This window comes from Asparagus officinalis, chromosome 2 (assembly GCF_001876935.1).
Source record: "Asparagus officinalis chromosome 2, Aspof.V1, whole genome shotgun sequence".
NCBI lineage: Eukaryota > Viridiplantae > Streptophyta > Magnoliopsida > Asparagales > Asparagaceae > Asparagus > Asparagus officinalis.
Genome location: NC_033795.1, coordinates 2,672,523 through 2,689,576, shown reverse-complemented (window position 1 = coordinate 2,689,576; position 17,054 = coordinate 2,672,523). Strand labels below are relative to the sequence as shown.

General features: G+C 37.2%; 1 protein-coding gene across 1 annotated transcript; it reads left to right on the top strand.

Annotated features, from left to right (window-relative positions):
- LOC109829902 (protein ALP1-like) lies at window positions 8,290–17,048 on the top strand. Its single transcript, XM_020396991.1, has 2 exons — window positions 8,290–8,644; window positions 15,917–17,048. Exons 1-2 carry the CDS (start codon window positions 8,521–8,523, stop codon window positions 16,963–16,965), a joined length of 1,173 nt encoding a protein of 390 aa, XP_020252580.1. The 5' UTR covers window positions 8,290–8,520; the 3' UTR covers window positions 16,966–17,048.

Genomic DNA, 17,054 nt, shown 5'->3' with positions numbered 1-17,054 from the left:
TATTAGGTGAGGGGATAACTTAATTAAGATGATGGGCATCGTCATTAATTGTAAGACCTATTCTTATCTTTGTACTTTGATTTTGTCACGGTGAAATATCTCTTCTCCTCCTCGCATGTGAACATTGTTCACAATATCGAACAAAGTAAACTTTGATGTTCTTAATTTGTCTTTGCTTTTGTTTTTTTACTATTTCCATTGTTTATCTTATGCACTCTTCTGATCATTCTACTCCAGGAGGTTCCTTGTATACCATATATACATGTTCAAATTACTACAATGTGATTATGTATTTATAGTGTTACTAATAACATTATTATGTATTTTTCTTAAAATATGAAAAATTTTCGGGGTTGATTGTAATTTTTTTAGATTATTAATTATATGTGTAACACCACTTTTCAAAAAATTCTGGATCTACCACTTATCAAATGCAATTTTTTAAAAACAAATAAAGAATTTAGATATATAACTTCATCATATTAAAATCTGAGGATTAGACTAAGTTAAACTTTCGGGTCTAATTAAATGCAACCAAATTGAATAACACAGCCTATATGTGTTTGTACAATACAAGGGCATTTTTGTTACTTCACACTTTTCTCTCACATCTAACTTACACTTGTAACCTAAATCTGACTGTTTCTCTCCACATCTATGTTAGAACTGCCGACTCGACTATTTGGATCTTGCTCTTTTAACTACAAAAAAGAATTTCATCTACTTAACCTTAAGATATACTATGCAACTTAACCTTAAGATATACTATGAGCTAGCAATTATTTTATTTTATCAGGGTGCTAAATGATCATTTTATGATTGAAAAAATATGGGGGAAATGTTCTAAAAAGAAATTTGTATCAAGATATTCACTTCTCTCACTTCTCATGCCTTAACACTTGTTCACTATTTAAACGTTATGACAATGCCTTATGCTCGTTGTAAGACATCTTTACGTCTTACGCGAGAATTCTAAATTTACCCTCCATCTTTTTGTAGAAAACGACGTCAAATTGTTCAAAGTGTTGGCAAACATGAAGATTCGGCAGGGTGTGGTGTCTGCCAAAGTGTTGGCAAACATGAAGATTCGGCAGGGTGTGGTGTCTGCCACACCCAGGTGTGATAGAATCTGCCCCTATTGTCAGGGGTGTAGTGTCTGCCACAACCAGGTGTGATAGAATCTACCCCTATTGTCAGGGGTGTGGTATCTGCCATACCCAGATGTGACATAATCTACCATGTTTTTAGGGGTGTGGTGCGTACCACACCCGGGTGTGACAGACTCGTTTTCATATTCCTACATTGTTTAGGATTGAGTTTATTATAAATAGAAACACACGTTTCTAGGGTTTGATGAGACGAATTTGAGCAGCCATTGAGAGGGTTTTGTGCATCCTTTGAGGGAGAATTAGTGAGAGATTTGAGAGCTTTGTTTGAGGGTTTATTTGTGAGATTTTGTGAGATTGTAAACCTTAGTTATATTCTCTTTCTCTCTAATAGTAAAAACTCTCAATCCTTGTATCGTGGACGTAGGCAACTTGCCGAACCACGTAAAATTCGTTTGTTTATGTTTGTGCTGTTATTTTAATTGTGTGTGGCATTCTCTCTCGGCGACTTGGTATTTCCCGGACCCCAACAGGTGGTATCAGAGCGCAGGCTACGCTTGAGATTAGGTGGAGGAGTAGATCACTTTGGAAGCTCGTCTAGGGTTTCAATTAGAGATAAAAGTGAGATTTTTACTATTGTGGATCTTGTCTTCCATCGTGTGGGGGTGAGATCTTTTGGAAGCTCTTATTAGGATTTCAGTTGAAGGTAAAAATCTACCTTTCTCGCAGTTTAGATCTATCTTTCAGTTTGTTCCGCATTGGTTTGTTGGTGTTTTGAGAAAGATGGCTGGAAAAGAAGGTGTTGAGAGTGGTTTTTCTGACGTGAAGACCATTCAAAGTTTGAATATCTACTCTATGAAGATAGATGTGAAGAAGTTTAATGGTACGAACAATTTTAGATTGTGGAGATGTGAGGTTTTGGATACGCTGAACATGCAAAATTTGGAGGATACTTTGGAATTGGATAGCAAACCGGATGATATTGAAGAAAAGATTTGGTAAAAGATAAATCAAACGGCGTGTGGTGTGATTAGGTCTTGTCTAATGTAAGATCTAAAGTATGATGTGATCAATAAGACTTTGGCAAAGAAGATTTGGGGGATTCTAGAAAGTAAGTATTTGACAAAGAGTGTTAAAAATCACTTGCATTTGAAGAGGAGACTTTATCGTTTTTAGTTGAAGAAGGGAATCTTAATTGGTGATCACATGAACAACTATACGAAGCTTCTTGCAGATTTGGCGAATGTGGATGTTATGATCGAGGATGAGGACAATGCATTGTTGTTGTTGAGTTCCTTATCATATGAGGAATATAAGACCTTCGTTTTTACCCTAAACAATGGGAATGTGTCCCTTTCATATAGTGAGGTTACCACTGCTCTTGTGAATTATCAGCTAAGGAAGAAAGATAAGGAGTCTTCAAATGACACAATAGCAGAGACATTGTCCGCAAGAGGAAAAAAGTCCAAACCGAAAGAATTGGAAGTCACGGTCTAGAGTAGGACATCCTACAGTTAACAAATATCAGTGTGTTTGGTGTAAAGAGACTGGTCATTGGAAGAAAGATTGTTTAAAGCTCAGCGAATGGATAAAGAACAAGCAAAAGGGAAAATAAAAATAACCATCATCAGAAGCAAACATCATCGAATCGAATGATAATATTTCTGACTCATCTATTTTTTTTGCTTTCTATCAGTTCTATAGTTTGCTATTCAGAAGTATTCGAGTGGATGTTGGATAGTGGTGCAACCTATCATATATGCCCTAAAAGGGAATGGTTTTCCAGTTTTGAGAAGTTGAATAGTGGTGTGGTGTACATGGGTGATGATCGTGCATGCTAATTCTTTGGGATAAGTAAAATTTGCATCAAGATGTATGATGAGATAGTTAGTGAGTTACATGGTGTGAGATATGTTCCTTCATTGAGGAAGAACCTGATCTCGATTGGAGCTTTAGCTGGAGAAGGTCTGAAAGTTCGTATTGAGGACGTGGTTCTCGAGATTGTGAGATGCTCTCGTATTGTGATGAAGAATGTCAGGAGGAGTAACTTGTACTACTTGACTGGAAGTATGGTGATAGGTGAAGAGCTGGCGACTTCTATTAATTCGACTAGACTGGGGCATTTGAGGCCGGGCCATTCCAGTATTGATTTGGAGAAAGGTGCATTGACCTACAGTTTGAAGTCCAGTGAACATTTTGATGTGAGCAAGAAGACCAAGGTAAAGTTTGACACCTCTATTCACCGAGCTAAGGGCCTTCAAGATGGAGTTCATGTGGGCGTTTAGGGGCCTTCCAAAGAGGCCTCATTGAGAGGCAATAGATATCTGGTTTTCTTTGTTGATGACTATTCTAGGTATGTTTGGGTTGCAACCAAGTCCTGTTTGAGTAAAGTTATAGTAGTCTTCAACTGGTGGAAGAAGTGTATAGAGACTAAGACAGACATAAAGGCAAAGTATGTCATTCTTATTTTGGTAGGAAGTACAAGAAGGAATTGTTTCTGTATTTGTGCTGTGCTCGGGGCATTTTGAGACACTTCGATGAAAGGAAAATCTTGGGGTAACTAGATGGGGTGGCAAATTTGAAGAACCGTGCCTTACTAGAGAAGGAACGATGTTTGTTATCAAGCAGAAGTTTGCAAAAGAGGTTCTGGGTTGAGGCTTTAACATATTCGAGCCATCTTATTTACAGGTTGTTTTCTGCTGTAATTGGAGGTAAAACTCCATTGGATAGTTGGTCTGGTAGTATCACTTTATAAACAATTTACAACTAATATTGTTTGTCTAATGTTTGTGTTTTCTTATTTATTCTAGGTAAATAATGTGTCGGAGGTTGGATGGAATTGCGCCATAACAATCACATCAAATAGAGGTTGGCAGAATATCGGTATGAAGCCATTGTACATCAAGCCATATTCAAGATTAAGCTTCATCCACATCCAAGATAACCATATTGAAGATCAATCAAGCTTGGGTAATTTAGTTTTAGGTTTATACTTGTGTGTAGATACTTCAAGCTTAATCACATGCACACATACACATTTTTGTTTATATATCTCGCGGCCGGCGGTGATGTGGTTGTCGAAAGCGGGGGATATTGTCAGTGATTGGGATGTCGCGGCTGGCGGTGATGGGGTCGGCGTTGTGCCCTCCAAGGATCACACCTCCATCGAGCTCACCTACACCGATCACCCGGGCCTCCTCTCCGATGTATGTGCTGTCCTCTCAGACCTCAGCTACAACGTTGTCAGTGCCGTGGCCTGGTCGCGGTCGGGGTGACGGGGATGGATTTGGGGGAAGTCGGTGATGGGGATTTGATTTTGGGGATAACGAGAGTGGTCACGAGAGGGATTTAACCCCGTTGCTTTCGGTGACATTTTGCAAAAAAGCCCCCGCTTTCAATCCCCAAGTACGACACCATTTCGAAGTCAGTTGTCGGAGGTTTTTTTTCAAAAAAACCCCTCCATTCGCTGAAACGGGGTTAGTTTTAGTTTTATAGTTTTTAATTTTAAATATAAAACAAATGAATATAATTGGAAAATACATATTTATTTCATGTTTATATGCTTGTATATGATTTCATCAATATCAAGTTTATTTAGTTCAATGAAATCATGTTTATTGTTTTGAATGTTTGCATAACATGCATTTTTGTGAAAATATTGAGTTATTAATTTATGGACTTAATAATCATTATATACATCTTTTATTAACTCTATATAATCATTTTATAAAGTTTCAAAACATAGTTAACTAAAATGTCAAAAACAAGTATCATTCATTTTCATGTTTTGGACTATTTTGAAAAATAATGAGTTTTCACTATTGAGAAGTGCAATTCCAAAAATACTTTTTTGTAACATATTTATTATCATGTTTACAATCACTTTCTAAAGTTTTACATTTTTTAAAATTTATTTGCTATTTTTAAAAGCACTTCAAAAATCAGATTTACTGTTTTAATCAGGCTGATAACTTGTTATCAGTCGACTGATGGAGTTTATTAGTCGACTGATGAACTCGCCTGGAATTATAAAAGTTTCTATTTTTACGACTAATAAGCTATCATTCGACTGATGAGATCATCAGTCGACCGATGAGGTGTTGGGCTGACTCTAACGGTCAGCTCATCAGTCGACCGATAACAGTATCAGTCGATTGATGGCCTAACGGCTAGTTTTTCTAACTTCTGTTTTTTATCTTCTTGGTGGGTTTTCTTGGTTTCTTCTTGGCTTTGGGGTTTCCTATATGTACCCCTCATACCTCAGATCTAATATACACAAGAGAAAAGTTTTAAAGAGTTTTTACAAGTTTGTTTAAGGTTTTAAAGTGTGTTTAAAAGTTTGGTTTGTGAATAAATTTTCACAAGAGCTTGAGGAGATCATCAATTGTGTTTTGGGCTTCAACTTTATCTCTCCTACTCTTGTTATATAGAGAAGTTCTTCTTAAACTCAATTCTAGCAGTTTATATGTTTAATCTTAATTTTCATAAGCTAGATTTCAATTGAGTTTATATTTGTTTTATCTCTTTGTTACACACACCCACATTGAGCTTTTAGTATTCTCATACATAGTATATTTGAGGTTATGAGATTGTAATATAGAGTTGAGCTTAATTGAGTTCTCACCTTGTATAGAGAACATTCATTTGTTGTTGAGCTATATTGTGAGGTTCACTTTATATTGCACATGTACACTAAGAGGAGTGTAGAGGTGAGAGACATGGTCGATCCTAAGAGGAGTGGCGTCAGTAGTAATAAAGCCTAATGAGAGGTAGTAATTCCGAGCACGTACTTGAGGGAGACACGTGAGAGGCCAACACTTGAGGTGGTATTGTGTAGTTGTATTGTGAGTGTTTGTGAACGTTGATCGGTGAGCGTTAAAAACCGATATTGTATGGTGTAAACGTTTTCGGGTGAGCATCAAAAACCTGGTGTGATAGTGGATTTCTCCCCGGGAGTGGGGAGCGGAGACGTAAGACGGAAGGTCCAAACTCCGTGATCATTTCTAATGTGTTTGAGTTTGGCTTGTGCACTTATATTTTGTTTATCTCTATCGCCATTCTCTCATTGTCTAATTTATCCACTATATTATTTGTATTTGTTTACTTACCCTTATTTGTATATCCTTGCATATATATCTTGTTGCATATCTAATTTGCTATAATATTTGTTAATTAGTTTTAATTGGTATTAAATCGGATTAGATTAGCATAAACCCTATTCACCCTCCTCTAGGGTTCTTTCTTAGTGGCATTAGGGTCTAACAGGGTTAAGCTCTAAGACAGAGTTGGTGGGGAGAGATGCAAGTTTGGAAAAGAGTTTGTCTTTTCACTTTGAGGCCAACAGGGGCGTGATCAGCTGCAGATTAGTTAGTGTTGATGATCGAAAGGTTGGTGAAGGATTGAGAATTCTTCTAGTTGATTGAGGTCGTTTGCGGCCATTTGGATGAACTACGCGAGGCTTAATTCCTTGGGCAAGAGGATACGTAGGCAGTCATTTTGATGCAGCCGGTTTGATGAGTTGATACCGACATGGTGGAGATTGTTCGCATTCTCATTTGGGTTCCTAACTTGTTATGGATTGAGTTCGTTGTCGTGGATTGATTCCACTTCGTACTGAACGTAACAAGTAGGATATTTGGTTGGTATTGGTGTCGGCTCAGTTTTAGGAACACTTCGCTGAGGTGGAGAATTGTAGAAGACGGCGTCAAATTGTTCAAAGTGTTGGCAAACATGAAGATTCGACAGGGGTGTGGTGTCTGCCACACCCAGGTGTGGCATAATCTGCCCCTATTGTCAGGGGTGTGGTGTTTGCCACACCCAGGTGTGGCAGAATCTGCCCTGTTTTCAGGGGTGTGGTGCGTGCCACACCCGGGTGTGGCAAATTCGTTTTCAGATTCCTACATTATTTAGGATTGATTTTGTTATAAATAGAAACACACGATTCTAGGGTTTGATGAGACGAATTTGAGCAGCCATTAAGAGGGGGTTTGTGCATCCTTTGAGGGAAAATTGGTTAGAGATATGAGAGCTTTGTTTGAGGGTTTATTTGTGAGATTTTGTGAGATTGTAAACCCTAGTTGTATTCTCTTTCTCTCTAATAGTAACCCCCCCCCCCCTCCTTGCCCCGTGGACATAGGCAACTTGCCGAATCACGTAAAATTCGTTTGTTTGTGTTTGTACCGTTATTTTGATTGTGTGTGGCCTTCTCTCTCGGCGACTTGGTGTTTCCTCGAACCCAACACTTTTATCCACATATAGTAGGCCTAGAATTTATGAGGATGATAATATATTTTCTTTATAGAGAGGAGGCAGAAGGACCAAGTGGGGACTTTGATGAAATTGACTTAATATGATATATCATCAATTCCTCTAGAGAAGCAACAATTGAATTAGATAATCCTCTCCTATGATTTGAAACTTAGAATGCTGAGCCTTTTGGTGGTGCTTCCCTAGGCTTTAACACCTACACCTACTTTTAAGCCACATCCCTTTCTTTCTTTCAACATGTAACGCAAATACTAAAACTAAAAAGAAAAAAAAAAAAAAAAAAAAAGAAAAAAAAAAGAAAAGAAGGGAAAGTCCTTGCTATTAATTTTGCCATTTGTTTTCATATTTGTTACATTGGTCACTTCAAATCCTTTTAGGTCTTTTCGTAATTGATATTTCTCTCTATTAAGCAAAGAAAATCACGATGATGATGTAAATAAATAGCTAAATATGTCGAAGATACGGACCGTAAAAACCTGAATATCTACCGCGCCAACAATACACTGGCCAAGAGGCGAGGACTTGAATGGACATAACTACTTTTGTTTGCTACTCTCTCATAAAACGACACTAAGACCCAAAGTCCAAATTAAGAAAAAAAAATATTGAAGGGGGGAAAAGGGAAAAAAGAAAAAAGAAGGGGTAAAAGAAGAAGAAGAAGAAGACGACCTTGCTCCCTGTTAAAATTAGACTTAGGATCCTCTCCTCATCCTAATATCTCCTCATGAGGAGAGGGAAGAGTTGGGAGGGGGGCCCACAAGGATGGGTGGTAAAATGAAAGGTCATGAACAAAATGAAAGGTCAGGATTTCCTCATGAGGAGATATCAGGAACTTTTCATGAGGAGAGGATCCTAGTCCTTAAAATTACCACTCGTTCCTATATTTGCTGCATTGTATTTTTTGTCTAATAAAACCCACATGTCCTCATTAAGATACGGATACTCTTCTCTCCTCTCTCTCTCCCTCTCTCTATTTTCTTTCTTCTTTGTTTCTCCCCTTATTATTAACCACTTCAAGTCCTTTTAAACTCCTCTCTCTCTCTCTCTCTCTCTCTCTCTCTCTCTCTCTCTTGCATGCTACGAACTCTGAACGCCAACAGAGGCCACGCCATTCTCCCTCTCCGTGCATCAAGATTCGTGCTTGATCATGGGTCCCATCAGGGGTCAGAGGAAGAGGAGGAGGGTCGAGAAGAGAGCAGACAGAGAGGCCGCCATGGCGCCTGGGCCCACGCCTGGGGACTGGTGGGATGAGTTCTCGAAGAGGATTGCAGGTTTTGCTTCTCTCTTGTTAATTCCTTTGCTGAGCTTGTTGCTTGTGTCTCCGCCATCTGATGTGGATTCTGCTTCATGGGTCGCTGTGTTTTTGGGTTAAATACGAGGTTAATGCTATTGGGTCTTGGGCAAGATTGTGTTTGATGTTGATTCGGGGTTGTCTCTCATGTTGTACTTGATCTGCTTGCTAATTTAGAGTGAGCTGTGACCATTGCTATGTGTTTAGATAACCTAACTCCATTTGGATGAAGTGGGGGTACTGGTACATGATTGAAACTTAGGTTGTTATGATTGGATTGGAAAAGGGGATAAAAATTATGACATGGGTTTGATGATTTAGGTGCCATTTAGGGGTTACCCTCTTTGTTAATTTTGGAACATGACATGGGGACATAGGGGAGGTCTCTAGGGCATGAATCTGCCGTTCTTAGCGTATAATGTAGATAATTATTGCTGTAATTTGTGTTTCGTGGCTCTAGTTTCGATAGATTTATGGCTTTACGGGGCGAACTAGCTTTCCTTATTTGTACTGAGGAGATAATTTCCTATAATCGCATTACTTTCTCGCGAATTGTAACTCGGTGGACACTAATTTCCTTTGCGATTCATGTTGCTTAGGTTATTCTAGATGACTTAATCTTGAAGATCTTGTGTGTCACACATACAATGTGGGAGAAGAAAGAGATTATGTTCTATTGAGCAATCTCATGTTCTATTGAATCCGGTCTACCAACAAAGTTCCCAATTTGTTCGTCTCGGTTAAATGTAGAGAATCTGTCTCTCTCTGTACATAGATGGTAAGTTAGGGCTACCATTTAACCAGTTTTAGGCCCATTGCCATTTGTCCCATGGATCTCTTGAGTCTTCAGTACCTAAATGGGTAAATGTGCCTGTGCCGTAGTTGGAAGATTGTATGGAACTCTGATTGAACCACAAATATGATTTTTGAAACAGCCGTATTGAACCATTATTATTGGCATATTTTTTTTCCTGGGAGATGTATATATAGTTTAATAGCGGACTTGAGAGTGCTACATGCAAAATCCTTGAATAAACTTTGGGCAGACAGAGGTTACTGAAGTCAATAATTATAAACAGAAATAATGTGATATCAATACTGCATTGTATCAATAGGTCTGCCAGAAAAATGATGGAGATCAATTTAGCAGACAAAAATATAAACCTGATGGAGTTTTCAGCTTTAGAAGGGATGACAAATGAAAATAATAGATCACTAAGACTTGAGTTTGTGGTTTGCAGGGTTCTAGTTTAAATCCAAAATGACAGGGAGAATTAACCACTGAAAGATAGCAAGATATTCAACTGAATTTAGCGCATTAAAACAGCGGCTGTCTTGCATATGTGAAGGTCAGTTAAAGAGGTTTTTCTCAAAATAGAAAGAAAATTTGAAAGAAGAGGTAGGATGAATTCAGAATTTGTCAACTGAATATTACCATAGTTCAAAAAAGCAACAGGCAGCAACAAATATGAGAAGGATGCAAATACTTAGACTTAAGCTGGAAAAATAAAATCAATATATCAATTAAGATATATAAATGTTTTTCGGTGAAAGTTGAATTAGTATGTGTTGGGACAAACCCGGGGCCCAATAGAGCAGAGTCGCAGCAATAGAAAAGCAAAAGTAGAGATAAAATGATAGACACATAGATTTACGTGGTTCGGCACTTGATTGCCTACGTCCACGGGCAAGGATAGAAGAATCTACTATGAGGAGAAAACTCTGGAGTTACAAACTCTTTCTCTTTTCAAGGAGAAACTCTCTCTATTTTTTCTCTCTCACTCTTCTCTATAAGAAGTTGTTTCTGGGATGAGATTTCCTTAAGGATTTGGAGCCCTATTTATAGTTTTTTTGAAAAACACTATGCATAATAAAATATTAATATTTTATTGTGCATAGTGTTTTTCAAAAAACTATAAATAGGGCTCCAAATCCTTAAGGAAATATCATCCCAGAAACAACTTCTTATATAGAAGAGTGAGAGAGAAAAAATAGAGAGAGTAAATGTTTTTCGGTGAAAGTTGAATTAGTATGTTCAACTGCTTTATCTAATGAAGTATTGAAAACAAGTAATGGTGGGGCAAAAGGTTTACGCTTGCATGTAATAATGGGCTTTGCTGGATTGCACCGACTATAATGGAATGATTCAAAATATTTAAGTATATTACCACCAGATGAAACTGTAATACTGAAGAATAAAAGTTCCATAGGCTTCTCTCTTTTCTTTTCTCGTTACATAGTATGCAAGAACACCCTACATTGCATTTGTACAGGTATATGACACAGATACAAAATAATACAGGTACATAGATGCGTCGAATCCTTAAAATCCAGGGTACAAATACATTTTGATATAACATTGACAAAATCATACGTGCAAATTAACATCATTTATGCACAGCATAAGTTTATAAGGTTATAATAATTGAGAAAATACAATAGCTCAAGCAATATAAAAATATCATTTTATATAAATTGGTACTTATGAGAGAAATCATAAGGAGAGGAAAATTTAGTGTTTCTATAACTCAAATGAAATCGAGTTTTTAACTACTTACTCTCAGCTACAACTTTTATTTATCTTTGATAGGTCCAAAATACCTTAATTTTTTTTAGATATGTCATAAGAGAATCCATTGTGTATCCATCAAGTATCAGAGTCCCTAAATAGATATGTATTGTATACATGTATATCACCTATACTGAAGTATCCATGCAACATAGAGAATACCAGTTTTCTAGAGGCTGCGGGTTTACATAAGTATTTATGTTGACTTGCCACCCACATGTGAAGACGGTGTACATGTTTAGGAGGGTAGAGTAAGTTGGCTTGGTATATATCATTGACATACAACTTAACAATGGAAGTGTTATCAAACATTTTTCAATTACAAGGAGACATTCAGTCGTCTTTAAGTTGACTGTTTGTTCCATTGCTTGCAATTGTTTGGATATCGTTCATTACAGTTTACGTATCTAAGACTTTCCAATCAAACTGTGGGTGTTATACAGCACAACTCAAAAAAAAAAAAAAGCTCCATATGCAAGTGTATCCTTTTTTTTTTAAAGTAACCAAAGCCATATGCAAATTGATGAAGTTTTTGTGATTTAAACCTCTGAAGTTACTTTATCAGTTTGATGTGACAATGTGCTTTCTTATAGGTAATCCTCCAAAGGAGGTCTGTGCAACATCATCCTTAAGCTTTCTAGTCCTCATATTGTATGTCATTTTCACAGGGTCTTTTGTGTTCTCATGTAGCCTGCTCATGCCAATATATACGAGAAAATTAAAAAAAATTGTAAATAAAATGTAAGAACCTTTAACAAAAAAATAAAGAAAGAGAAAACAAGAAGTAAACATAAATAAGAAATGATATGTAAGAACCAAAATATTATCTGGACAGTTGTATGTGGAGACAACATATGCCGCTATGCTAAAGGGACCAAGGGTGTACTAGAAGCATATGTGAAATATTGCTATTGTTAATGACTATTGAGTTTGAATTCGTCATATATAGTTCATTTATAGAGGGAGGAGAATGACATACACGTGAATATTTGAAAAATCTGAAAATAGCTGAGTTGTACATAAGTTCTTGATCCAAAGTGTAAGAATAATGTCTAATAGTGTGCATGTTGCTGTATGGATATAGCTGTGGGATTTCATGTTGCTGCCGTGTGCATTTGTTAGAGAAAGAACATTTTTCTGCACTTGGTTATACTCAGATTATAATCTTTTGTCATAGATAACCAAGATAAGGATAAATGATGTAGCTCTATAATCATAAATAATAAAATTGAACTATGGAAATATAATTTTTTTCTTTATACAAAACCAATTATTACATATTAATATTTAAGATCAGGCATTGAGTTTGAAACTTACTTGAGAATGCTTAGCTTCTATAGCATTGCTCTGTATGTTCTGTCATATTTAATTTTAGAACCAGGAGCAAAATATCTTGTATGACACAAACATACTCATTTAATGAGGAACTTGTGACACGTCGAAGATAAATGACAAAAGCATGTTGTTAAGAATAAAAAGAAAGAGTATATGCACTGATAACTATAGTGCCCCAAGTTGTGTCTTAAGAAAAAGAGTCTCAGATGACAATGATTCGATGAATAATCATATACATAGATGGCATCATGACAGGAGGAAGTGTTTGATGTTTGGAAGGATTAAAGCTATTTATGAACAGAGGTAAAATTCTTGAAAGTGTGATACTTTCTGTTTTAACGGTTATTTGAGCTTCAAGGCTCCTCATAGAGCGTGATCAGTAACTATATGTGGCTTTAAGTAAATAGTAAATACCTTAAAATATCAGTTACAAACTGGATGTAGGCTTAAACTAACCCAACACATGCCAACACATGTCCAACAAGTTTCAGGAAGTGAATGTGAAATGTAGGATAACATCCAAGAAGCATATGATGAGTATTTTAAATCAAAACATGTAGTAAATGATTGCATACGTCTTTATAAATGTATGTATATATATTCAAGGAGTTTCCAAGTTAGTGTCGGGATCCGCTATGTGTGTGATACGTGTCGAGATAAGTACAGATTCATCACAGTACCTGTGCAACATAGGAAGTGAGAGTGTATTTACTAGAAGCAATAGCAAGATGTATGTGCTTCAATGATACAACATAAAATTTTAAGATCACCCTAGATTATATGATATAAAAGTTAAGAAGAAAAAGAAGACAAGGTTTGAATCATCAGCTGGGCAAGTCCCTCTGTGCAAAATAGTTTGGAACTTTATCAAAAAGGTTAGGTAATGAGCTGCATTTTTTTAAAATTTCTTATTTAAAGCTTTCAGCGTAACATGCAGCCCAAATACTAGAATTTTTTATAGATGGAATAAGCCTAGCTATAGATAGTTGTTCTTTGTAAAAATGACTAGATGAAAGATGCATCAATTTCTTTCATTGTATGGTATGCTCCATTTCAGTGACTATTGTTTTGAAGATGTCAGCAGAAGCTTATGAGGGAACTAATCCCTAGTTTTTAGGCATATCTGCTTACTGAACCTCTTGTTGTGGAGAAGTTCAATGGATATCCTACTTGTAGATCTTCAGCTTTTTCAATCAATAGAACTTAAAGCGCAGCCATAAATTTAAAGCAAAAAACTCTTTCTGATTCACCAAATAAATCACATGCAAGTTTGTTTTTCTCAAAGGTACTGAGTTCTTTTTATCTCTCTGTTTCCATATGTACATGTTTGCGTTGTTCACCTATCTCTTGTTGAATACAGTTAATAATGTGTTCTTTGACATGCAGTAGGCAGTATAACTGAAATTGTATACGAACCTTTTTGGACTAGAGTTTGAAAGTAGAACATGGTCTTTGCAACTACTGCTTTCTTAGATTGCATAAAAATTTCTTCCTTTTTAATTTAAATTCAAATACAGAAAGTAAATGCCTGATCCAAGTCACTGAGTTGCGTAAGTCAGTTTTAAGATGATTTCCAATGTCAAAGTCACCTTGCAGGCTTTCCTGCATGTAAACATATTAAGTTGCTTTTTGTAGTGTGTACATGCCACAAAACCTGTTTGGATTGCAGATTTTAAACTTGTTAGAAGAGAAGTTAATCTATATACTATTTAATCATGACTGAGTAATGACTTTGTTTAATGACAATGATCTATTTGAAAGTGAATAACATGATTATACTTGCATACCTATGATTATATCATCCTCCCATCATGTTGACAACAGTAGTCAATTTAAATACCATAATGTTCTGGGCTCAGAGAAAAATTCCTGGGTGTTTGTGAGGATATTTAGGGTTCTGAGGTTGTTGCTTAACTCCGTCATGTTCACATGTCAGATTCTGAGTGATAAGTTTGTTTTGAATAAGAAATAATAAGTTGTACATGTCTTTCTAAACTCTGGAGTCTCTGAATCTAACTAGTTTGGGATGGATGAAGAAAAATTAAAATTTATGTTTTATTTATATAATTCTTAGTATAAGTAAATATATGCTATTGTTTCTTCTATTAAAATGCCATGTATGAGACATCTTAAAAATTTCTACTGGTGACTGAAGTAAGGGGTTTTCAATATAAATTTAACAGATGAATGTTTCTGAAGGCAAAATGGAAATATTGAGGCCCTGCAAATTGTCAAGTGGAGTTCTTTAAAACAACTAGGTACAAACCGTTAGTCTATTGTGTGAAGAATTAGAGATACATGACCTCTAATAGGACGGGACGTGTTGGATAGATATTGAATCAGAGGCTCTTAGGACTGAGAATGTTACAAGCATAAAGAATGGTGTCTAATTTGAAAGGCTTTGATTATGAATGGTGCTGAAGCATGTAGAAAATTCTGAGATCAGAAGGTAATAGATGCTGGATACAGAAAATAGGATTACTTGGCATTATTACAATACAACAAATAGTACAAGAATGCATATAGATGTTGAATTCTTATTTATTTGTCTTTCCTCAAGGACAGTTGTCTGTTTCCATAATTATCTAGTCTTGGAGATAAGTATATTTATTGCTTTCTTGTTGTTATTGGTGTTGGTGTGTGTGTGCGCGCACACACACATGCATGATTTTGAGTTCCTACGAAAACATGGCCGGTGGTTTAGAACACAAGGGAAGTACACAATTCTCTTAACACTAGCAGAGCAATCACTGTTGAGAGAATACAATAAGATGTCAACATAAATCCATAACGTATCTTAACCATTTGCATTCTGTAAATGAATCTCACACATGCAAATGTTAGGAAGTAGATGTCTATGTGTAGTTCCATGTTGGAAAAATAGAGTCATAAAGTTAAACAGAAATTTAGAATGAAGGTCTAATATATTTGTGTCAAATTAGTTTCGTTATACTTTTAACACGCATCTTTATCCTCAAAAGACCCGACTTCTCTGCAACAATGGTATTGGAGGCAGGGTTGTGACTCGTAGGAGAATGAAGTTTGATGTGAAGACGGAAAGTTTCTGGAGATAACCAATGTTTCTTTCTCATGGACTGTGAAAATCTATGCACGGTTAACTCACAGATGTTAGAGATCTCTGATGTTGGTTACTTCAAGGTTGGTCATGATTCTTACTGTTTTTCATCTAGCTTGTTCGAAGACTATTTACCTCCAAGGGTATAAAATAACCATGAAATCTTTGTTCTGCTTCTGTTCTCATGTTACATTGTTATCTTCCACGAAAATCCTGTTTCTGTCAAAGGTAACTGATTCATAGGTGATACTTTCTTTTTTATGGTTCTCCAGGGCCATTATCTCTATCCAAAGGACTTGACAGGTTTGAGTCGGTCTTCAAGATCTCAAGAAAGACCTTCAATTACATATGCTCCCTAGTCCGAGATGACCTACTGGCTAAGACCTCAACCTTCACCTTCACCGATGGCAGGCCTCTCTCCATCGAAGACCAAGTTGCCGTTGCCCTAAGAAGGCTAAGCTCCGGCGAGTCCCTTCTCAACGTAGGTGTCTCCTTCGGCATGAACCACTCCACCGTCTCTCAGGTCACCTGGCGTTTCGTCGAGTCCATGGAGGAACGAGCCTTTCACCATCTCCAATGGCCAAAGTCCGATTCAGAGCTTGAAGCGATCAAATCCAAATTTCAAAAGATCCGAGGCCTCCCAAATTGTTGCGGCGTCATAGACACAACCCACATAATGATGTGCCTACCGACAATGGAGCAAGGCAGCAAAGTCTGGCTAGACCACGCCAAGAACCACAGCATGGTCCTCCAGGCCATCGTTGACCCTGACATGAGGTTTCGTGATATTGTCACGGGTTGGCCAGGCAGCATGGACGACGACCTCGTTCTACGCAATTCAGGCTTTTTTCAACTATGCAGCAAAAACTCCAGGCTGAACGGGAAGAAGATGCATATATCAGAAGGATCGGAGATCAGAGAGTACATCATAGGCGACGGAGCGTTCCCGTTACTCCCGTGGCTCATAACTCCGTTTTCAGGAAAGGAGGGCGTAACGGAGTCGATGATGGAGTTCAACAGGCGACACTGTGCGACGAGGATGGTGGCTCAACGGGCTATGGCGAGGATGAAGGAGATGTGGAGGATCGTGCAGGGGGAGATGTGGCGGCCAGATAAGCATCGGCTGCCGAGGATAATACTTGTGTGCTGCTTGCTGCATAATATTGTGATAGATTTGGAGGATGATGTGAGGGATGAGATGCCATTGGGTCATAATCATGATGAAGGGTATAAGCAGAGGTTTTGTGAGGTTGTTGATGAGGAGGGGGTTGGATTGAGGGAGAGGTTGGCTGAGTATTTGAATGGGAGGTTGCCGCCGTGAAGATAGTTAAAAGGTTGTTCTTTTGTTTTTCTTTACTCACAGTCTGAGGATTGCTTGTAGGAGTGGATTTTGTTGAAATTTAGCTCAAT

Bases quoted from the DNA above. Each gene is read 5' to 3' on its own strand.
- LOC109829902 (XM_020396991.1), top strand. From the start codon at position 8,521: ATGGGTCCCATCAGGGGTCAGAGGAAGAGGAGGAGGGTCGAGAAGAGA. The intron at 8,645-15,916 runs GTTTTGCTTCTC...ATGGTTCTCCAG, and splicing joins GTTCTCGAAGAGGATTGCAG to GGCCATTATCTCTATCCAAA.